Source organism: Azolla caroliniana, unplaced genomic scaffold, assembly GCF_043228905.1.
Source record: "Azolla caroliniana isolate FFs.n. ecotype wild unplaced genomic scaffold, voAzoCaro1.0.p SCAF_15, whole genome shotgun sequence".
NCBI classification, from domain to species: Eukaryota; Viridiplantae; Streptophyta; class Polypodiopsida; order Salviniales; family Salviniaceae; genus Azolla; species Azolla caroliniana.
In genome coordinates this window covers 15,995,446-16,020,344 of record NW_028230450.1, presented here as the reverse complement: position 1 = coordinate 16,020,344, position 24,899 = coordinate 15,995,446, and the positions used below count along the sequence as shown (strand labels likewise).

Below are 24,899 nucleotides of genomic sequence, written 5' to 3'. Positions count from 1 at the left end.
CTCTCGACTTCCGGCCGTCTCTGAGAATAGCAGCTACATTGGAGAACCACGGGTTGGTAAGTTTGGTCAAACACCCTTTAACCATTCTCGACTTGATCTATATAATATTGATTGCTCACCACCATTAGTATTTTCGATTCCTAATACGTTTCATGTCATGTTCTTCGCAACTCTACACACAGAGTCACAATTGGGGGTCGAGCGCCCATTACAATATAATCTAGAATAGCATATAGTTTCATGACTTTAGTAGCGCGCGCGGACAAGGGATTGGGGGGGGGGGGGGCTTCGGGACATATACGTAGATATACACACATATAGATATGCATATATGTACGTATATATGCATACCTCCATGTATGTACATATATGTATGCATATACATACACATTAGCATATCAGCATATTAGCATAATATGTACATTATGTATAGGGAAAAGATTTGAGTGTATGTACATATATACGAATATACGGTATACGGTTGTGTATATACAACTTATACGAATACGTATACGGTATACGTATTGTCTCTCAGAATACTCTATGTCTACTGCTTCTTCTTCTTCTTCTTCTTCTTCTTCAATCATCAGTCTTTCTCTGCTACGTCTGCTTCTTCTTCTTCTGCTTCTTCTTCTTCTTCTTCTTCAATCATCAGTCTTTCTCTGTCTCTGTTTCTCTCAGACTGTTAGGTCCTGCTGCTACTGCATGTCATCTCGCTTGTCCCCCCCCGTCGTGATTCAGCAGAAGAAGGGCCCCGCCGCCCCTCCCCCCCTCGCTAACCCCTCCACATGGCCCCACATCAGAAACAGGCGCCGTCTCTCTCCATCACGAGGGAATCGACGTCTGGGAGGGATCTTCTCGATGCCAACTGGAATATTCTCGAAGATTCACCCGCTGTTTCTTCATCTTCTTCGTCCGTTCCTATGCTCCAGCCTGGTATCAGTGATAAGCCCGGTGTTGTGAAAGGTATGGAGTAGTACCTGTAAATCCAAAAGATGCATATAGTAACACATATTTGCTATATACGCTTCTAGCACACGCATAAGGGGCTCCTTTTAATGCAATGTGTGGGAATATCTTTCGGTTTTCTGAATATATTTCCCTTAATGCATCCACATGTTACCTTCACATAGAAGCAGAGTTTGAATGTTTTTTAATTCTATTTTCGGCGTGTTTTAATGTAGCAATCAGCCTTGTGCCACTCCCTCAATCTATCCATCCGTTGGATCCACTGGTTCCTGCTGAAATCGCAGTTGCCATAGCTACAGTCAGAGCTGCAGGTGCTACTCCAGAGGTAAGTTACCACTTATCATTCTTTTACATCATATCAAAATCTTAGTTTTTTTTCTCTCACCTGTTTAGGTGTCTGATTTTTATCTGAAGCTATATTATATATCCTTATATTTTATGTTCTCTCAGTCTGCAATGAGAACACTAATCGGTATCTAATTTTATAACAAATCATACCATAGACTTAAATGTGATGATCAGGGTGAACTTTCAATATATGCATACAACCAATTATACAATCCAGGAGTCACTTAAGCTAAACTTGATATCTCGTTAGCTCTATGTTTTTCATGCATATATGCAATTATACAATCAAGGATAGACCTATAAACTGTATAATTTTGTTTGTGAGCATATATGTAACGATATGCTGCAATCCACATAGACACTTTATTCTTAACTCTTCAGATCCGGGATGGGATGCGGTTTGTGGAGATAGTGCTTCAAGAGCCTGAGAAGCATGTGCTTGCTTTAGCTGATGCTTATTTCTTCCCTCCTTTCCAACCTTCCTTTATTCCAAAGGGGAAAGGGGGACCGATACTTATCCCATGCCAATTGCCCCCTCGTCAAGCAAGGTTGATTGTGTACAACAAGCTCACCAATGAAACTACTGTTTGGGTTGTTGAATTAAGTGAGGTCTATGCGGTTGCTCGCGGTGGTCATCATCGTGGAAAGGTCTTATTTTCTCAAGTAATACATGATGTGCAACCACCTATGGTAATGAATAGTTTGAAGGTTTTGCATGTATTTGGAACTAGTAATCTTATTTTATGACATGTAGAGTTAAGGGATCATTTACTATTTTCCATTCAGGATGCATTGGAATATGCAGATTGTGAGGCCACGGTGAAGGCTTACCCCCCATTTAGAGATGCCATGAAGAAGAGGGGCATCACTGATATGGATCTTGTGATGGTAGATGCATGGTAAATTTCGTTTCCACCTTGTTATATAATGTTGTACAGTAAATTAGTAGAGAATTTGTATCTTTCTATTGGATTACTTATTTTTATAAATATTTCTTATCGGGGCCAGTTTAAATGCTCAATTGGCATTTTAATGAATTACTGCACCTTTTCCCTGGTGACTGCTGGTGAGTATGGGTGAATTTTTGAAATTCATGATATCTTCTTCTCTAGGTGCGTTGGATATCACAAAGAAGAAGATGCACCGAGTAGGAGACTTGCAAGACCATTGATATTTTGTAGGACTGATAGCGATTGTCCGATGGAGAATGGTTATGCCCGGCCTGTGGAAGGGATACACATCCTTGTGGATATGCAACATATGCAGATTATTGAGTTTGAAGATTGTAAACTCATTCCACTTCCACCACCTGATCCTCTAAGGAACTACACAGCGGCTGAAACACGAGGTGGTGTGGATAGGAGTGATGTTAAGCCATTGCTTATCATACAACCTGAAGGGCCTAGTTTTCGTGTTAATGGCTATGCAGTCGAATGGCAAAAGGTGGTTGGCTTCTATATTTTGGCCATTTGAAGTAACTCTTAAGTTGATGCCACATGTTTTCTTTGAGGGAAATACTTCAAAGTACCCCTAACTTGTTGAGTATCTACCTGATTACCCCTTAAATTTGACATATTGCTAGATACACCATTGTAATACAAAAGTAATTTACAAATACAGAAGGTTATTTTGGTATTTTTTGAAAAATTAGGGCTATTATTGTACGATATGAAAGTTAGGGGTGTATTAGGGCTTTGTCCTTTCTTTAATGTATTTGAGTTGCATTTGTTTCTTCATGCAGTGGAACTTTCGTATTGGCTTTACACCAAGGGAAGGCCTAGTGATTCATTGTGTTGCATACAATGATGGCAGTCTTGGTCGGCGATCAATTGCACATAGGCTCAGCTTTGTGGAAATGGTCGTTCCTTATGGTGATCCACATGAGCCTCATTATAGGAAAAATGCATTTGATGCAGGAGAAGATGGGCTTGGCAAGAATGCACATTCCTTGAAGAGGGTTAGTCAAATTACTCATGGTTAATAAGTTCGTGGCATTGGGGTGTTGGATATCATTATGGAGGTTATAAATTAAAATTTTCCATTTTGAAGGGGTGTGATTGTCTAGGGCATATAAAGTATTTTGATGCACATTTTACAAACTTCAACGGTGGTGTGGAGACAATTGAAAATTGCGTTTGCTTGCATGAAGAAGATTTTGGAGTGCTTTGGAAGCATCAAGATTGGCGCTCTGGTCTGTCGGAAGTGCGCCGGTCGAGACGCCTGACTGCCTCTTTCTTCTGTACCATTGCAAATTATGAATATGGATTCTTTTGGCATTTTTATCAGGTTTTAATCGACAATCTTACTGCTGAATTTATAACAGAGACGTAGCTCACATGGTTCTCATATGCTGATTTTTCATGTTTTAAGGATGGGCGGGTTGAAGCTGAAGTGAAGCTTACGGGTGTATTAAGCTTAGGGTCTCTGAAGCCAGGGGAAACTCGTAAGCATGGAACTGTGATAGCACCTGGTCTCTATGCTCCTGTACACCAGCATTTCTTTGTTGCACGCTTGAATATGGCTGTGGACTGCAAACCAGGCGAGACATTTAATCAGGTTTGGGATTTACTTTTGTTGATGATTTCATTTCAACCCTTATGGCCTCAGAAGCTGAATTTGTAAAAGCTATATTTAAGAAGAAAAGTAATTTATATATGAATGTTTTCTACAGTGAACAAAAATTTAGATCCATCATCATTTGATAATATTAGTATTCATGATCTCAAACCACAAAAATGAGTGTTACACTGAACAGAATACTAGATCCATCGCCAATTGATAATATCAGTTTTCATGATGTTTATACATTTAATCTATTTTTATGGTTGTATTGAAGATGGTGACTTCATATTGTTCTTTATTGTGTCTCCATGCTGGGATAGGTTGTGGAGGTAGATCTTAAAGTTGAGGAGCCTGGCCCAGATAATGTGCACAATAATGCGTTCTATGCTGAAGAGAAGCTTCTTCGCACTGAGCTACAGGCTATGCGAGACTGCAATCCTCATGCAGCTCGGCATTGGATAGTGAGTATATGCACACTAGAAAAAAGTGACATGTAACATGATGATGGGTACTTCTTTTAATAGCTATATGTAGAAGTAATGAGCTAGTATGTTTGTGTGCATATAGGTTCGCAACACACGATCTGTAAATAGAACAGGACAGTTGACTGGGTATAAGCTTGTTCCTGGATCAAATTGTCTTCCTCTTGCTGGTTCGGAAGCAAAGTTTCTGAGGAGAGCTGACTTTTTGAGGCACAACCTTTGGGTGACTCAATACAAGAAGGATGAACAATTCCCTGCAGGCGAGTTTCCGAATCAAAACCCTCGTGTGGGAGAAGGTTTGCCAACCTGGGTGCAGCAGGATAGGCAACTAGAAGACGCAGATATTGTGCTATGGTATTGCATAATATTAAATTGGATTGTGTCTACTACATACATCAGAGTTATATGCATGCATACATAACATCACATACTACATACATAAGTACATACATGCATACAATGCTTATCATGCACATCTGCATAAATGCATACACATAATTCATACATGAGCTAGAAAACAAGTTACAGTCATATACATAATGTCATAATGTCATAGCACATCACGCACACTTACCAACAAATCACACATACAAATATAAAAAAAGTTACTTTGTGCCATTCTTTTCAGCATTATATTGCCTCATACTATATGTCTTTGTTAGTAATCAACTCTTGGTCTTTGCTTAAATCAATTATTTTTGTAAATACATGTCCTACAGGTGCATATATGCATCAAACAGACACCCAATCTGTTCTTTCTTTTTTCCCTTTTTATTCTCTCTTTATATCTCTATGTATGTATACATGAATGTGTATATCTAGAGTTTCTTTGTGTACTCAGGTATGTGTTTGGAGTGACCCATGTTCCAAGATTAGAAGATTGGCCCGTGATGCCGGTTGAGAGAATAGGATTTTCACTACTGGTAAGTACTGTAGTAGGTGCCATATTGACTTTTAAGGTGCATTATGTCTACATCTTTCAAAACTTGAGAATGAGAGCCCTTTATGATTTGTCATTGCAGCCTCACGGATTTTTTAATTGTTCACCCGCCATAGATGTCCCGCCTTCATATCCTGATACAGATATCAAATGCCACAATGGAACTAAGACAGAAATGCACGGTCCTATGTCCAAGCTATAAACTTGGCAAAATAGATTCGGAAGTTTCAAAATTTTTGATCACAAACGAATGCACAAAAGTGCACTTGTAGATGACAATAGCTCATCAATTCAATAATGTCTTCTTAAATTTACTGTTTCAAGCTCCTTAAAAGGAGCCCATAAAATGATTTGGACAAACGTTTGGTATTTAATCTAAATGTCTTTGCAAGTTTGTGATTTGGTGTGTTTCAAGGCTTTGTTAATAGGATTTTAAATGAATAGGAGAATGCACTTGAATGGACGTCTGAAGGTGATTGGTAATCCATTATGCCTCAAGGGAACCTTCTAAGAGTTTCAACATTAGCATTAAATGGTTCTCTAATGTACAACGGTGAAAATTGTGAGGTTCTCCAGTCTTAAAGCTGGAGGAAGGTTTATGTGCGATGGTAGGGAATCGGGATAAAAACAGGGCACATAAGGTGAAATTTGGTGAGAAATCTCATCAAAAGCAAGTAGTGTTTGAAGTGAGGCTGCAAATATTAATCAAGTTGTGAAACTGGTAAATTGAGGATTGGAATGCAAGCTGAGATCTATGGTGGGTAAGTAGACTCATGATATTTTAGTTTAGATACCTCTTTGATTATTTGTTGGATGGGTGGAAACTATCAAAATCATCAACTAAAAAGATTTAAACAACCTTATCTAAGTTTTTTCACGATGCATATTCCTTCAATGTTACTTTGAATCGATCTAGTGCTCAACGTAGCATGTCAAAAAGTATAAGACACTAACAAACTCAATGAAGGAAATGTAAAAGAAGATTGAATTGACCTTGAGGAACAAGTTTACATGGTGCAACCTCTCGGATTTCAATACGAATTGAATAACTGGTTTGTCAGTTGAAGAAGTCCCTTTATAGATTGAACTAAGCCTCGTGAACTTGGAATGCGAAGATCATGCAACGATTGCGTTGGAGGGGGTTTTGGTCGTCAAAATCAGATTCTTCTCTGTTCATCTAACAAGGTCGGAAAGGACCAGTCAGCATATTGCTATATGTGGATGACTTGGTCATGCTAATGTTGATCTTGATGAAATTGGCCAAGTTAAGTGTCAATTGTCAGCGACATTCGATATGAAGGATTTGGGGGACCTTCACTATGTCCTCGGGATCAAAGTGATTCATACCCCCGAAGGTATATTTATCAGCCAAAGGCATTATGTGTTGAATATGCTCTTCAAATTCAGCACGACGAATTGCAAATCCATTTCGACTCTTCGTGACAGGAATTAGCGATGGGCACGAAACCGAATCGAAACTGAACCGTTTATATAAAACAAAAAAACAAGCCAAACTGTTTAGGAAAAGTTGAAACCAAACCGAACCATTTAATAAAAAATTTAAACCTAACCATTTAAATCAAACTAATTAAACATCTAAATAAACAAAAATACATTAAATTAAATAAGCATTTAAGTTAAATTAATTAAATAAATAAAAAACCATTAATTAAACCATTAAATTAATAAACTATTAAGGTAAAAAAAAAGTTAACCAAAAACCGATAAACCTATAAACCCGAGTTTTAGAACCAAACCAAACTAAAACCTAACCGTTTATAGAAAATCCAAACCATACCAAACCATTAATTTTTTTGGGAACCAATAAACCGTTCAACCATGGCTTAACGGTTCGGTTAAGTTTAGTTCGGTTTGGGCTGACTTGTGACGCGACACGGTTCCGACAAATTGTTGGAAGCCTGATTGATTTGACAATCACTCGGCTAGACCTCAGTTATCCAGTCAGCTTGATACATCAATTCATGTTGAAGTCGATAGCCGAACACCTTAAGTGCGTGCATCAGATATTGAGATATGTTAGTGGCACCAAGGATCGTGGAATGCTATATCAGACTGTGTAGTGAAATAGTTAGTCAACTACATGGATGCCGATTGGACTGGAAACGTTGACGATCGTCGATCGACATCAGGATATGCGTTTTCCTTGGGGAGTGCAACGATTGCTTGATGTAGCAAGAAGCAACCAACAATAGCATTGTTGAACACTGAGGCTGAATATCGAGGCGCAACTGCCGCTACGTGTGAAGCCATATGACTGAAGTGGTTATTGAGGAATCAGTAGGTGGAGGTTGCCGATCTGACGTTGATCTACTGCGACAACCTCAACAACATCCAAGTTGTGAAGAATCCCGTCTTCCACGCTTTGACCAAGCACATAGAAGTGCATTATCACTTTGTGCGCGAGCATATTCTCAATGGTGAAGTTGAACTAAAATATGTTTCGATTGATCGACTGTTGACCGACATCTTCACCAAGCTCCTTGTACTTGACTTATGACACTTCTCTGAGATGCTGGGCTTGTAGCATCTTGACGTGCGTCACTTGAGGGGGGGAGCTGATGAGGGGAGAATTGAAGGAAGCAAATTGGCTAAGGGGAGACTAGCCGACAAGGGAGTAGCGAGTTGGACTAGCCAGAGCCGAAGCCAACTGAACACATGGGGAGAGCCTGGAAGAATAGAGCTGTTAGAACTAAAGGCCAAACTGAAGATGAATTGGAGACAACCAATTCGAATAAGAGAAAATGATTCGAACGAACCGAATGTAAGAGCCGAACGAATGAGAAGGCAACTGAAGTCGACACTGACGCGGAGAAGTTGACGAGTCGAAGGGCTTCAGTGGCCAATGAGGGTCTTACGAGCAAACAAGCGATCTAGACGGGTCAAGGAATGTGGGACTAGACGAGTTGTGGAGCGCCAGCAAGGATGCGTGAAGCCAAGAGAAGACGGAGTGGAGGAGCAGCTAAAGCAGACAAATGGTAACCTCAAGTTGAGCTTGAGGGAGAATGTTGAGTGACAAGCTCAACATGAGCTGAATTGGCTATAGGTCGAAAGGCCGAGTTGGCTAAAGAAGCTAATAGCCGGATCGACGGGAGAGAGCCGGCCAAAGAAGCCATATACTAGATCGGCTGGGAGCCGGCAACCCGTTAGGGCCTAGTGATCAGCCAACGACATTATGTGTTGAGTATGCTCTTCAAGTTCGGGATGGCAGACTGTAAGTCTGTCTCAACTCCTCTCGACAGAACCGTGAAGCTTCGCCCCAACTTTGGAAAGGTCTGAGACCCAAAAAGGTTCCGACAGATTGTCGGAAGCCTCATATACTTGACTATCACCCGGCCGGACCTCACTTACCCGGTCGGCTTGATAGGTCAGTTCATGGCACAGCCAACTGAGGAGCACCTTCAGTGCGCGCAACGCGTACTTAGGTACGTCAGTGGCACTAAGGACTGGGGGCTACTATATCAAATCGGTACTGCCGCACAACTAGTCGGCTATACAGATGTCGATTGGGCCGGAAACGCCGGTGATCGCCGATCCACATCCGGATTCGCATTCTCCCATGGGAGCGCCACAATCGCATGGAGTAGCAAGAAGCAGCCGACAGTTGCACTGTTGAGCATAGAGGCTGAGTATCGAGGAGCGGCTGTCGCAACATGCGAAGCCATATGGCTGAAGCGGCTACTTAAGGATATGCAGGTGGAGGTGTCTGATTTGACGACGATCTACTGCGACAACCTCAGCAGCATCCAACTTGCGAAGAACCCCGTCTTGCACGCCCAGACTAAGCACATTGAGGTGCACTACCATTTTCTCCGTGAGCGTGTCCTCTCTGGTGAAGTTGAACTTCAGTATGTTTCGATGGATCGACAGACCGCTGACATTTTCACCAAGCCCCTTGGTCTGGACAAGTTGCAGCAATTCTCGGGTGCGCTTGGGTTGCGGCACTTTGACGTGCCGAACTTGAGGGGAAGAAAAGTCCCGCAAGACCACGGAAAGGAGCAGGAAAGGAGCGGAAGTGACCGCGACATCAAATCAGATGACGAATTCGATTTGATGTCGGCTGAAGAAGCCGAAGCTGGATCCACGGAAGAGTCCAGAAGTGGACGAGAGAGCAGTAGCCGAAAGAAAGAGCCGGAGCTAGCCAAGCATGGGAGAGATGAAGCCAACAAGGGCGAGAAGGCCAAGATTGAGGACGAATTGGAGACAGCCAATTTGGACAAAAGCGGAGATGAATCGGAGGCAGCCGATTCGGCTCGGATGTTTGATTCGGAGACACCGAATCAACTGAAGGCCAAGCAGAAGAAAGGGCAATAGAAGAGGCGCCAACACCGTGACAGGAAGGGAGCTAGAAAAGGCCGTATGAGCAGACAAGCCGACCGTAAGGGTCGAGGCACGCAAAGCCGAATAGGTCGAGGAGCACGAGCGAGGCGTAAAGTCAAGAGAAACCGGAGTGTAGGACTGGAAGAGCCTCAAGTTGAGTTTGAGGGGGAGTGTTGAGATACAAGCTCAACATTGGCTGGATCGGTGCGTAAACCGGTGCATAAATCGGTGCGAAACAAGAGGCCGGATCGGTGTGGAAACTGGGAGGCCATTGAATAGATATTCCGTGAGGGAATATATTTGTGAGTTAGTGTAGGAGCTCAATTATGAGCATTGAAGTACGTGTCAGTACTTCTGTCAGTCCGTATGGACTTGTATAAAAGTGCTCCCTGAGCACATCCTATGTACAGAGTTTTACACATTATTCGAATTTAGTTTCTTTGTGTGTTCATTCTGTCTCTGTCTCTCCCACGTACATTGTGTCTTAAGCTCTCCATTAAACCTGTTTTTCTCTATCGGTATTCTGTGTTTCGTATAGCTTCCGCACGTTGCATTTCACACGTTTCTTATCGATGAGATAGATCCACGTGTGCTGGCTGTAGTCGTCGATGAAGGAGACGAAATACCAACTCCTGCCAAGACTAACATTCTGTGCTGGTCCCCATACATCCGAATGGATTAGATCGAGCTTGTTACGGCTCCAATTTCGTTCGGTGGGGAATGGAAGCCAGTGTTGCTTCCTGAGTTGGCAGGCTTCAGATATTTGGGCCTTCCGAAACTTCGGTAATCCGAACACAACTTGTTTCGATTGCAGATCTTGAAGCCTCCGGTAGTTGACGTGGCCGATCCGCTTATGCTAGAGATCGATATCCGATTCAATCTTCTGTCCTTTGGAAAACATGGCAGTGCCGACGTCATTAGTGTTGAGGATGAACATCCTCCCTTCTCTGTGCCCTTGCGCAATTATCCATCCTTCTTCCTCGATGAATCACACGAGGTGCGTAAACCGCACCTGCATCCCCTGGTCGACGATTTGTCCAATCGATACCAAGTTCTTTGTGATAGTCGGAACATGTAGTATGTTCATCAGCTTCCCCTTTTGTCCGACATGGCTTAAACAGACTTCTCCGACACGCACAATTGGGTGAGGGGTGTTGTCTCGAGTTTCGACAATCCCTGGTTGTTCCGGTTTCTCCAAAAAGGAGAACCACTCTTCATGGCTTGTCATGTGGTTGGACGCTCTGGAATCAACGTACCATACTTCCTCTGATTTGGAAGTAGTCTTCTTCATCGAGTTAGCCTTGTACTTCATCACGAAGGCTGGCCCTTTACTGGTCTTCCCGGTTCCGGATCCTTCCGATCCTTCTACGTAGTGCGAGCTTTGCCGGTTTTCCCATCCGGCTTTACCAGATCTGGATTTGTCCGAATCGGTGCGCTTCTTCCAGCACTGGCTTTCCCTGTGGCCCTTTTTGCCATAGTACCAGCATTCCATGTCAGCTTTTCCTTGCCGGTTTCCGGCTCCGACTTGACTCCCCCTGCTTGTGAAGGGTTCAGAACTATTGTCGGCACAGTCTCCGTGCCTTCGGTTCTGCTCTTGCCAGCCGCTTCCATTGCGTTCAGACCCACCTCGTCCTCCACGCCCACGGGGTCGATCCGCCTCCGTGTACAACATCCGAATGTTCGATTGAGTGGTCCCCAACCCACTCGTGTGGTTTTCTTCGACCATCAACATTGATTGTAAGTCGAAGAAGGACGGTGGTTTCTCCTGGGTGCAAATTGCCGTCCGATTTGGCCCGTACCGATGTGCTAGACCACCGAGACAGATTTGGACCATCTCGTCTTCGTACACCGTCACGTTGATGGACCCAAGCGCGTCACAAATATCCTTTATCTTGGTGGTGTAGTCCATAACCGACATGTCTCTTTGTTGGATGTTGTTCAGCTCTTCTCGGAGCTGCAACTTACGGGCTGTGGTACTGCGGCGAAAATTTTCCGAAGATTTTCCCAGGCCTCCTTTGGCGTTTTTGCATCCTTGATGTAGCTGAGCATCTGATCGTGCACACCAGACGCGAGGCAATACAATACTCGGCTCGCTCCTTGCTCCCATGCCTAGAAGTCTTTGTTTGCCGGCTCCGGTGCTACCTCGTTGGTTCCTTCCACGTAGCTCCAATAACCATGCCCCAACAAGTACTAGTGCATTTTATATGACCAGGACACATAGTTGCTCCGGTCGAGCTTCTCTGTTAGAAGTGAACTCGCCATACCGCTGTCCATACCTTTCTCTATTTGTCCTTACCAGGTATTAGGGTTTGTCTTCGAAAGCGTCTGTCGGTTGCAGAGGTTCTCAATCCTCACGCTCTGATATCATGTCAAAGTGAACGTGCGGAAGCGTTTGACAAACCGGCTCAGCCAGATAGCAACAAAAGATAAAAGGAAAGCTCAATACACACAGAGAGTACGTGTACGCATGAGAGAGAGAGAGAGAGAGTAGAACATAAACTCAATTCAAAATAATACTCTTAATATTCTGTGTACATGGAATGTGCTCAGAGAGCACTTTTATACAAGTCCATAAAGGACTGCAGAAGTACTGACATGTACTTCAATGTTCATACGAGCGACTGTCATTGACTCCCAAAAATATGCCTACATACTAGGCTGGATCCGTAGGCCTCTAACGGCCTACTAGTTTCAATCCGATCCGGCTCCTCGTTCCGGATATCATCCGGACACCGATCCAGCTCTCCGTTCCGGATACCGATCCGGCTCTGGCTTATTTAGCTGATCCCGATCCGGTTGAGCTTGCTCGCTCAACAGTTATGATACAACCTCCATAATCAGAGGGGCGAAATTTCCTACCTATGGTACATGTGTGGGGATTCTTCCGGTTGTCTGGACTATCGCAGCCCCCACGCCTTGCTAGTGCTCTCTAAAAATCACCTTGGCCCTCGCCGAAGAGAGAATCATGGTTTCTTTCATGATTGGACGGAGTTCTTACCGTCCTAGCTCTTCACCCTTGCGTATGCCGAACCGTTGTTCAGCACTTTGGTCTCCATACGAGCCGCCGTAATGTAAGGTTCGCCGAGTATCACCGGATGCAAGGACGTCTCCTGCACGAAAAAGTGTTGGTCGATCTCGACATCGCTGACCCTTACTCGGACATTTGGGCACGCACCATGAAGCTCTTCGGTAGCGCGGGTCGCCGCATGTATCTTCCACCCGTGCATCATGTTGATTAGCCATTTACCCTTCTTGTAGAAGTGGATGGACATTAAGTTAATCTCCGATCGGTGGTAGATTAACGCTACCATCGGCTCTTTCACGTCCCTGATTCGAACAGGGGTTTCCGTCGTCACCCAGTGAGGGTTCATATGGTGGTTTTTTGAGAACTCCTTTTCCATCGCCACCTCTTCGATTTGGGCCGCCTTTACTTCGACCGGTGTCTCCGGTGCTGGGTTTGTCGAGAGCCGCTTCCTCTTTACCAGGTTCACGATAGAATCGTGGAACTCCTTCTTTGCTATCACGATAGACCGGATTTGCTGGTTGTGATTCTTTTGTCATCTAATCAATTGTTGGTACTCGTTTTGTTGGTCACATATCGTGTTGCTCCAATTTCAACCGTGTCAGTAGTGCCCTGTGCACCCTGATATCGAACGTCTTATGCACCGTCCGTCTCTCTTGCCGATCGCATCCCCCCCTTTCTTAAGCTCTTCGGTCCGAGGCCCTAGCGGTCCCGCCTAGATTCACACGCATACACAAAGATACGCGAACCCTGACGTGAACAAGGCGGCATAGGAGTGTGAAGAGAGGGGAACAGAAATCACCAAAGCCATGGCGGCAAGTGTAGACCGGCTGGTGAATGCTCGTCAAGGTATGGGTGCCCTTGACAGGGCCATCGAAATGATCGTCGACACAATATGTCGAATACATGTGTATAATGGACGTATTCACACTATCCCGTTTTGGCCATTTATGTAATTAGCATAAAGGGTAGTTGCCCTAAGTCGGTCACTATATATAGTGACCTTGTAACCTTTTTGTAAGGTTGGGTGTTGTATTATTGCTTTATGGAATAAGAAAGTCTTTTGTGCCTCTCTGTCTCTGTCTCTCTCTCTCTCTCTGTGCAACGACCTACAAACTGTCATACGCAGGTATTCAACAGCAATCAAATGCTTCTTGATCTTCCGCACAGACGACTTTGTCTCCAACATCTGGTATCAGAGCCTGCACAGTAGTCGGTCCTTCAATCCGCTGTCGGCCGTCGTCTCAGCATTCGGTTTCCTGCGTCATTCGAAAAAGAGAGAAGAAGAAGAAAAACGAGGCCTGCATCTCATCGCGTTAGATCATCTTTGCTTGGAGTAAGCCAGCAGGTTGTACTCCGTTCCTTGTGATCGTAACCGCTCGAGGTGAAATCCCCTTGTGCAACTTTGACACGATCGTGCTCCATTCGGTTAAACGGCATCCGAAGAGGTCATCAAACGCTGCTCGCCGCTCGTTGTAACCACTCGGTGCAGATCGGTCTCAAGACAACAACCCCAAATTCGTGCTTCATCTGGCTGATCGACATTCGGGAGGATCAGTCGGATCCGTCTCTCTCGTTGCTGCAGTCAACCGAAGCAGAATCGGTCCAGATAATCGGTTTCAATAATCGGTATTCGGCATATATATCCGAAGCGAACCGGGCTCACTCCGACTCGGCAACATTCGGGAAGACCAGTCGGTTCTGTCCCTCAAGCTACCGGAGTCAATTCGAGCAAGTTCCGAAGCCGAACCGACTCGGGTTCAAATCCGACTAGAGCGATATCGGGTGAGCCAACCGGCTGCACTCCAACAAGGCTCGTAGTCAACTCCGAACCGAGCTTCGTCAACCGAAACCAAATTTGATGGCATCAACATCCGGCTCGTCAGAAATGAGTCTACGAAAGTTCGATGGATCGAACTTCAACTTCTGGAAGGAACAAATGCAGGACTATCTCATAGTCAAGGGGCAAATCGATCCCATCGAAAATGAAGAACCTCCAGAAGGATACAAACCAGTTGAGTGGCAGAAGCTGGACAGAATCGTCCGCGCCACGATTCGGATGCACCTATCAGAGTCGGTATACTTTACGGTGCAATCGTGTACGACAACATTCGAACTGTGGAAAACACTGTCGGACACTTACGAAAAGAAGGTCGCCGCAACGAAGATGTTTCTGATCCGGCGCCTCTACAACTTGCGGATGAAAGAATCCGATTCGGTTCAAGCACACCTCAATGAGTACGAAAGCATAAGCTCCCAAATCTCGTCACAGGGGACGGCAATCGAGGATGAACTCAGAGCAATGATACTCATGAGCAGCCTTCCCTCATCATGGGAAACTTTCGTCACAACTGTGTGCAACGCGTCAACCACGGCTGTTAAATACTCCGAAGTCACGAGCGCGATCCTGACCGAAGCAGCTCGGAGAAAGTCTTTCGCCAAAGACTCAACAGAAGACGCTTATGTAGTACAAGGTTCGACAGACCGATCGAACATACGAGGAAGAGATTCCTCACGGCCGCCGAACAATATGCGAAGACGGAGCCAGTCACGGGATAACCGAATCTGCAACTATTGCAAGAAACCCGGACACATCAAAGCCGACTGCCGCGCACTCAAGAACAAGAACAACAAGAAGAGTGGCCGGCATGAGGAGATCAATTACGTCAGCTTCTCAGCTGATGTACTACCAGACGACCCGAATATACTATCAATCGAAAATCCAGTCGGATCAGAAGTTCTACTCACGACTGAAGAATCGAGCACATGGCTCTTAGATTCGGGCGCGTCATTTCACGTGACTCCTCATCGATCCCAATTTCGGCAATATACGATCCGTCACTCCGACTCAGTTCGAGTCGGCAACTCACAACACTGTGACATCATCGGAATCGGCACAGTAGAGCTCAACCTTGCAGGTGGCTCTACACTTGTACTCCACGATGTCCGACATGTACCCGAGCTCTCAAGGCCATTGATCTCAGTCGGACAACTAGATGAAGACGGCATTCGTGCCGGTTTTTCTTCGGGAGGGTGGACACTCCACAGGGGGAACCTCCTGCTTGCTAGAGGACCCAAGATACACTCCCTGTATCCGTTACATGTTACGCTCAGAGAGGGTAACCTGTTTTTGGTGGATATTCATGTGTCATCACTATGGCACCGAAGATTAGGACACCTCAGCAAGGCCGGCATCACGCACCTATCTAGAGCCGGATACATCCCCAAACTCTCCTTCTCGGACCATCAATTCTGCGAGCATTGCCAGTATGGCAAACAAGCAGCCGCATCACACCCGACATCAGCACCAAGAGAAACGAGACCTCTCGATTTGGTCCACTCGGACGTCTGTGGCCCAATGCCGCATCAGTCTCTCGGCGGTGCCTCTTACTTCGTCACTTTTATTGACGATTCGACTCGAAAGGTGTGGGCTTATCCAATTCGCACCAAAGATCGGGTCTTCTCGATCTTCACCGATTGGCTCGCTATGGTAGAAAATCAAACCGACCGAAAGCTGAAATGCTTTCGGACAGACAATGGGGGAGAGTTTAAATCCGAAGAATTCGTCAAATTCTGCCGACAACGCGGCATCCGACGTGAATTTACGGCACCACACAGTCCGGAGCAAAACGGGATTGCCGAACGCATGAATCGGACAATCCAAGAACGGATAGTTTCCATGCTCCAACACTCCGGACTGTCGGATGGCTTCTGGGCAGAGGCTCTACTCACGGCAGTACACATAATCAATATGTCGCCAAGTAGACCTCTAGGACTTCAAATTCCTCAGGAACTATGGATCGGCAGTAAGCCGAATTACGACAAGCTGAGGATCTTCGGATGCGAGGCGTACGCCCTTATTCCGAAAGATGATCGCCGAAAACTTGCACCTCGGTCCAGGAAATGCATTTTCCTCGGATATGGATCCGACGGCGAAATGGGATACCGACTCTGGGATCCCGAACGCAGACAAATCGTTCGAAGTTCGGACGTTGTGTTCAACGAGTCGGCTATGAATCCATCAGTCGAAAAACCGATCGAAGTCCGAAGGGTAACATTTTCCGATGTGCCGACCCTTCAAGAAGGCCCCGCTCTCAACACACGGTCAGCTTCACGGGTAGCTGAACCTTACACTACCGACTCGGACAACCCCGACTCGGCACAGCAGAACAATCCGCTTTCGGACCATCCGACCTTGATACCCGATGCGACCAGTCCAATCTTACCTCGCCGATCCGAGAGACTGTCGCAACCTCCGGAGAGGTATTCTCCTGGAATTTTCTTCACCGACGCCGGCGAACCGACGTCTTACGAAGAAGCATCGACATCTGTCGATTCCGCCACCTGGCATCTGGCGATGGAGTCGGAAATGCACTCCATTCGGGCAAACAAGACTTGGGATCTGGTTGAATTACCTAGGAACCGACGTGCTCTTCCTTGCAAGTGGGTTTATCGACTAAAAGAGACGTCTGATTCGACCACCCCAAAGTACAAGGCCAGATTAGTTGCGAAGGGCTTCCGACAAGAATATGGCGTCGACTTCGACGAGATTTTTTCACCAGTGGTGAAAATGACAACCCTTCGTTTTCTACTCGGCGTAGTGGCAGCCGACAACTTGGAGCTGATTCAGCTAGATGTCAAAACAGCATTCCTCCATGGTGATCTTGACGAGGAAATTTATATGGAGCAGCCAAAAGGCTTCGTGGCAACCGGCCAAGAACATCTAGTCTGCCGACTCAGGAAGAGTCTATACGGCCTCAAACAGGCACCGCGACAATGGTACAAGAAGTTCGACGACTTCATCCAATCGATCGGCTTCTCAAAAAGCGATGAGGACCATTGTCTCTTTACCAACACAGCTCAAGATGGATCACCCATCTTCCTCATCATTTACGTGGACGACATGCTCATTTCTGGACGCCACGCGGGCGAACTTGCCGATCTCGTTCGGCAACTGCGGTTGAAGTTTGCCATGAAGGACCTCGGTCCGGCACGACACATCCTTGGCATGAAAATTAGTCGGCATCGCGATAAACGACATCTTTTTTTGTCTCAGACCGACTATATCGGACGTGTCTTGGAACGCTTCAACATGCAATCAGCCAAATCTGCTTCAACCCCGCTCCCCATGAATCTTCGGCTCTCTCAGCGAGACTGCCCGACATCCGGTCCGGAGGGGGAAGATATGAAGTCGGTACCGTATGCACCGGTAGTCGGCTCCCTTATGTACCTGATGGTCGCGACACGGCCTGATATTTCTCACGCCGTAGGAGTCGTTAGCAGATTTATGCACAATCCTGGCCGATCGCATTGGAACGCAGTCAAGCATGTGTTCAGATATCTGGCTGGCACAAAAGACCACGGCATTCTTTTCGGTCCGAACCGAACCTCAGGCGTAGTCGGTTACACCGACTCGGACTTCGCCGGCTGTATAGACAGTCGGAAATCAACAACCGGATACTGCTTCAAATTCGGCAATGGAGCAATCTCGTGGAAGTCGAAACTTCAGGAGTGCACAACGACCTCAACGACCGAAGCAGAATATGTAGCTGCGTCCGACGCAGCAAAAGAAGCTTTGTGGCTCGGTCGGCTGGCGCACACGTTTCGACAAGTCGACCATGACTCGGCTCCAGTTGTCTACAGCGACAGTCAAGGTGCTGTTGCCTTGTCGAAAAATCCGGTTCACCACAACGCCTCCAAACATATCGACGTTCGATATCACTTCGTTCGGGACTGCGTCATTTCAGGGAAAATCGGTCTAGAGAAAATATCCACAACCGACAATGTCGGAGATGGAATGACCAAGTGTCTTTCGGCAGACCGTTTTCGGTCTCTTCGGCATCAGATGGGCGTAACGACAAACCAGTCCGGTTAGAGCCGGACACAGAGCAGGATGGTTCCCGACAACCGACATCAGTTCCTTAATGATCGGCTTCAACTGTTCCGACCCGACCAGTTCGGTCTTCTGCCTTCGGACCCTGCCGACTCGAACAAAGCTGATATGTCCGAGAACCTAAGTCTATACCTGTAATCTTAGATAACCCATGTATACGCCCATTACGGGGGAGTGTCGAATACATGTGTATAATGGACGTATTCACACTATCCCGTTTTGGCCATTTATGTAATTAGCATAAAGGGTAGTTGCCCTAAGTTGGTCACTATATATAGTGACCTTGTAACCTTTTTGTAAGGTTGGGTGTTGTATTATTGCTTTATGGAATAAGAAAGTCTTTTGTGCCTCTCTGTCTCTCTCTCTCTCTCTCTCTCTGTGCAACGACCTACAAACTGTCATACGCAGGTATTCAACAGCAATCGAATGCTTCTTGATCTTCCGCACAGACGACTTTGTCTCCAACACAATAGGCCGGTTTGGAGGTAAGAACGTGACAAGCTATCTCGAGCCCTACCGGGCCGAAATGATAATGAGGGACCTCCCAGAGGATAGAGGACTATCCGGATTCCCTCGGGTGGTAACGCCGAGCATCCAGGCGGACGTGCTCAAGGTGCAGGCTGGTTGCCAGACTTGGGAGGAGTTCAAAGGACAGCTTCTCGAGAGGTATGGGTTCGATGACTCGCTCCGACTGTTGAAGCGAGACTTTATGGAATGGGTCGAAAGCCCTAGAAAGGGGAGGAGCACGTTGGTGCTCCTCCAGGAGTTCGAGAAATAGTTTGATCGACTCTTGACATTGGATAGGACCGTGCTTGACACGAGCTGTGTCTAGTTGTTCATGAAGTCTGTTGTCGTGAAGATTCGTCACTACGTGTGGATCGTGAGGTGGAACCGCCAGGGTTTTGGACCGGAAGGACTCGAAGTTTGTACTAGCTTTAGCGAGAAAGGAATTAAGATAGATTGAAAGAGAGAGAGATTGAGATAAGATAGAACGTTTGACTTTAGATTGAGAGAGATTAAGATTGAACTCTTGACATTAGATTTGAAGAACAAGATTGATACATCAATTGGATAACAAATTTCTTACTTTTAATTTTCTTGATTAATACATCGCTCCCGTTTTTCTTCTTCATCCACTAGTTTATAGACGCCCCCATGCATATTATGCATGTGAGGGTACAAGACATGCATACAATGCATGGAATGCATGTGATGCATGGAATGCATGTGATGCATGGAATGCATGGAATGCATGTGATGCATGTTTGCCATTTGGCGCTCATGCATTACATGTGATGCATGATAACCATGTCACTCAATCAAGCTCTAATATGAGAATTTACATGTAAAAGTATAATGATAGAGAAAACATTTTTAAGGAAATGACTAAGTCTAGTGGTAAGTCTATTGGCTCCTATCTTGGAGATGCAAGGTTCAAGTCTTGCTTTGAAAGCATCCCTTTGATTACAAATTTCTAATAGGTTTTTCAGTCTAGATGATTTTGTTCGTTTCACACCGAAATTGTCGCGATCAACCTATCTCCGATCAATCCGTCTATCCGGTTCGCTCCTGACTCGGTGATTCGGTCTATCCGTTCTGGTTCCGTCGCCGTCCGTCCGTTCCGATTCCGGTTCGGTCGCCATCCGATTTGGGTTTCGGTTCCGCTAAAACCATTACGAGTAGTTAAGCCACAGTTTAGCCCAAAAACATTCTGGGCTCCACTCATAGACAGAAAGTAATAAGTTCTGGCTTTGCTTATATACTGTGGGATCCTGATTTGTCCTATCTATGTGGGATATCTCATAGTTTTGTTTTTCTCTTCTTCTTCTCAAACTTTACATTCGCATAACTTGACATTTATTTGTCCGTTTCAAATGTAGTAAAGTACATTCGAAAGCTCATGAAGACCTCCATCTTCCCATACCAAGATATTAAGATAATCCACGATTATGAGTGTGAATGTAAGTGTGAGTGTGGTGGATACAAAGAGATGTGAGTGAGTAACTAGGTGTGAATGCCCAAGGGGCTTGTACCCTCGTGTATCTTCCCTTTTGTACCTATTTAACCCCTTATGGGGAATGAATGAAAAGAAGGAACATTTCTCTCTTAATCTCTCTCTTGTCATCACTCTCTCCCTCTCTTCCTTCCCCTTAACGTTGAACACCCTTGGGAGGGGGGTGGAGCCATTCTAGGCACAACCCCCCACCCCACAATGCTTCTCAATGCTTGTCTTGCATCTTCATGATCTCTCACCATCATACCATTCATCATCTCCACCATTACACCATGTTTATCTTCTTCTTCGATAATCATCATTACCATTTACCCTAACCATTTACCATTTAATCGAAATCCGTTAATTTTTTGATGCAAAACTTCCCCTGCATGTTTGAATGTTTGTAAACTTGGTATCTAAAATTCTACATGCATTACAACTTCTAACCCAAATGCTAGCCAGAATGGTGTTGATTGGACGTTGGTTTTGAAGCTCGTGTGGTATGCCCATAAGGCATTGTGCAACTTCATGTCCCAATCCGTGTAGTTGTCGTTGACGATATTTTTCAAGATATTCTGAAGTGTTTTATTCATTGACTCCGTGAGACCATTTGCTTGTGGATAATACGATATACTCTTCTTGTGTACCACGACGTAATGTCTAGTGAGATCGTAAATGACCATATTGAAGAAATGACTTCCTTGATCGCTCATGAGCTCGATAGGACAGCCAAAATGGCGCCAAATCTGTTCATACAAAAATTTGGTCGTTGAAGCCGCGGTGTTGTCTCATAACGCTGTTGCCTCCACCCATTTCGTACAATAATCCGTGGCCACTAGAATATATTTGTTTCCAGTCCGAGCCACAACTGGGGTAAAGGGTCCGACGAAATCCAGGCCCTATTTCTGGAAAGGCTTAAGGTGGAAGCACCGACTGGTCGGGCATTTGTGCTAGCTCCGACGGTTGGCCCATTCGCTGGCAGAGGTCGCACTCCTTGAAGTATTTGTACATGTCCCTTTATGTAGTTGGACACCATAGAACTGCTTGCCATACTTTCCCGGCCGTAACATCCCCCACGTAGTATCCCCTTGTTGTGCCGCAGTCAGCTTCTCATAATTCCGCATTCTTCTCGTCTTGTCGTACACCTCGTTGCTAGATGCCATCGCTTCCCTTATGGTATAAGACCCCTTCGACTAGGCAAAAGTTCTGGCTCTGAACTGTGAGCCTTTTCTTTTCGTCTGTTCTTAGTTGTGGTTGTGGCAGCCCCGTGCTTAAGAAGTCATTTCCATCAGCCACATATCCGGGAAATTCTTGTCTTCCTTTGTCCCAGTTGTCGCAATATGCAGTATTTCTACATCCGGAAATCGTCGTGCCTTGGTGCTGCTTCGTCGCCATTGTCGATCCCTAGCCGATGCTCGATCTTGAATTTGAATTCCTGTATTAGCAACATCCATTTGGATAATTTTCCGGTTAATGACTGTTTAGCAACCAGGTACAATAATGTGGCGTGATCCACGTGAAACGTGAATTTCCGACCTAATAAATAATATCGAAATTTATTGACGTTGTAGATGATACCCAGAGCTTCGCACTCGGTTGTCGAATAGTTATATTCGGCATTTGACAATTTGCGACGAGAATAGTATATTAGCCGATACCAGCTGGGCTTGGTGAGCTGCATAAGTGCGATGCCGATACGAGAAATGGCTTTGACCAGTCTATGCTTGTGTCAGCATCACTTTCAGTGCTTCGTACGCCTTATCCTCCGTTGCCGTCCATTTGAATGGTGTGCGGTGCACCACAGCTTGTAGCGGTGTTTCCGAAATCCGCCAAATAACGGAGCATTCGATTGTGCCACCGGATTTTCCCTAAAAAATGTCAAAGGGCCTTTGCATTACTAGGGGTGTTAGCCTCGACTATGGCTTTGATTTTGTCAGGGTCCACTGCTATACCGTCCTTGCTCACTATGTGCCCGAGAAGGGTTCTGCTCTTGACCCCGAATGCCCACTTGGCTGGGTAGAGGCTGAGGCGCGAAGTACGGCATCGTTCTAAACATAGCCTTAGATTGGTCAAGTGATCCCCTCGCGTCCCATAGACCGCAAAGCCGTCTAGGAAGACTTGCATGAACGGAGGGACGAAGTCGCCGAAAATCTCCGCAATGGTGTGTTGGAACGTGGTTGGAGTGGTCTTTAGTCCGAATATCATTACCACAGCCACAAAGATGCCCCATTTGGTTACAAAAGCGGTTTTCTCCTGATCCTCCAAGTGCATACGTATTTGGTTATACCCGCCAAACCCATCCAGAAAATTGTACATGTCGTGACCTGCGACTACGTCTAGTACACTATTCGTAAATGGCAAGGGGAATGCGTCGGTGATTGTGACAACGTTTAACTTGCGGTAGTTGACACATACCCGTATTTTGCCATTTTTCTTTGGTACGACCACTATTGGACTAAGACATGTCGCTTGGTTTACCGGCCGAATAAATCCATCTTTCAAGAGTTTGTAAATTTCCTGTTTTACGCGTGCTATGTAGTTCGGGTTCATGCGATAACATCTCTGTTGAACTAGTTTCACATCATTGCCCAAGTTAATTTTGTGTTGGTAAAATTTTGGTTCTAGCCCCTTCATGTCCTCATGTGACCACACAAAGACATCTTTAAACTCCCGTAACAACTCAGTCATGGCCATTTTTTCTCTTGGCGTCAAGTCCTTTGCGATTGTTAGTAGCCTTGGTACCTCGGCTGGCCCTAAATTGATTTCCTCCAAGGTCGACGTTGTGACTCTTCGTGATATTTCCATCTCCCTATCAAACGCCTCCCATGCCTTGCTCAGCTCCAACATAGATTTTGGATCTAGTTCGTATTTATCATTGTTCGGAGCACTCGTTGGGATGTACTCGCTAGCAGTCTCGAGGACGTCTATTTCAAACAACGGTACTATCCACGGATTTTCATCCAGGTATGCTTCGAGTTCCATGTCCTCCAACCCTTCTAGCATGTTAATTTCTTCCGCGTATAGTGGCATTATTGCTTTTGTAGGTGCGGAGTTCTCTTGTGTCGGTACCTGGAGCTAATGCAGTTGTGTTGCCAGTTGTGCTTGATGTTAGAAGAACGCAACCATGGTCTTCCTAACAAGATCGGATACGCCCCTGGAGGCAAAAGCCAACACAACGGCAGAAATTTCAAAGGGAACCTGAAATGGGCATGCCTCCCATTCAATAATACCTCGGAGGTGGTTACATGTGGTTATACTGATCACATTCACTCCGGAACCTCCGTTGACAATGCATCCCGTGATTTCTTGCCCTTGCAGCACCACCTTGATAGCTGGGTTGTGGTGATCCACCACGGGGGGGGGGGGGGGGGGGGGGGGGGGGGGGGGTTGTGCTAGACTTTGTATAATTGGCCGAAATATCTAGTCTGTCCGAGCCCCGCATCCAGTTTTCTACGGTTTGTCGGAATTGAGGGACAAGTCGTAATAATTTTTCCATGGTCAACGTAATTTCACAATCGGTTAGTGCTTGCCATATTGGGTTTGGCGTTAATACCATGTCTCACATATGTGTGGCACTGTGGCCGGACTCTTGCCACATCCGTTCAACATTGGCTTCATTTGCCTTCTCTACCCAGGCTTGTGAAGCTTTTCGGATCTCGTCTTGCTCCGTCCAGTCCGTGTTTTTCGCCTTGCTGCAGGTTGTAACTTGATGGACTTCTATCGTGATTGTATCACCGCTGGCCCTTTCCCTTTATCGCGTCGTGGGCATTGAGTTGCGTAACGACATGGCTGTTGATAATTAAAATAGTGAACGTTGGACTCACCTTTTTCAATGACCGGGGCTACGGTGGTGTCCACAGGTGGCGTCTGTTCTTCCGGGGTCGCTAAAACCGCTTGTTGTTCCGGGGCTTCTCACGATACTCTCGACGACGATCCTGGCGTCGTTCTTCCTCCTACCTTTCATCATTATTACGCTAATTCCATGATTGGTGATTTCCTCCGTACGAACGGGGCTTTGCCTATCCACAACGATTGTTGGTGGTATGCCAGTTATCATAGCGGCACCCTCCCCAAGGATTACAACAGTCATTGCTCGGATACTCCTCTTCTTCCTGCTCCTCGTCCGGATAAGGGTCGTTGTTGCGACGGAGGTGGTTTAGCCTTCCCGCACGTTGATTCCGCTCCGAGTTATGGTAGCACTCCTCTTGTCGGCCTTGGTCATTGTTGTCAGGGACAAGTATAATAGAGTAGAATGAAGATAAGATTGGGGAACAAGAGAGAGGAAAAGAACAAGAACTCAACTTATAGAATCCGTAACTTCTGTTCTACACCTTGATTAGAATCAAGGT

General features: G+C 45.6%; 1 protein-coding gene across 1 annotated transcript; it reads left to right on the top strand.

Annotated features, from left to right (window-relative positions):
• The first annotated feature begins 755 nt into the window (after positions 1–755).
• LOC147854817 (spermidine copper dependent amine oxidase 2-like) lies at positions 756–5,700 on the top strand. Its single transcript, XM_087331198.1, has 12 exons — positions 756–966; positions 1,185–1,294; positions 1,699–2,007; positions 2,104–2,216; positions 2,430–2,760; positions 3,059–3,274; positions 3,367–3,603; positions 3,688–3,873; positions 4,200–4,340; positions 4,447–4,715; positions 5,203–5,284; positions 5,384–5,700. Exons 1-12 carry the CDS (start codon positions 789–791, stop codon positions 5,501–5,503), a joined length of 2,292 nt encoding a protein of 763 aa, XP_087187324.1. The 5' UTR covers positions 756–788; the 3' UTR covers positions 5,504–5,700.
• The last annotated feature ends 19,199 nt before the right edge of the window (positions 5,701–24,899 follow it).

Excerpts from the sequence above, each read along its gene's own strand:
- LOC147854817 (XM_087331198.1), top strand. The coding sequence starts at position 789 with ATGGCCCCACATCAGAAACAGGCGCCGTCTCTCTCCATCACGAGGGAA. Across the intron at positions 967-1,184 it reads TAAGCCCGGTGTTGTGAAAG|CAATCAGCCTTGTGCCACTC; the intron begins GTATGGAGTAGT and ends GTTTTAATGTAG. Across the intron at positions 4,341-4,446 it reads ATGCAGCTCGGCATTGGATA|GTTCGCAACACACGATCTGT; the intron begins GTGAGTATATGC and ends GTGTGCATATAG.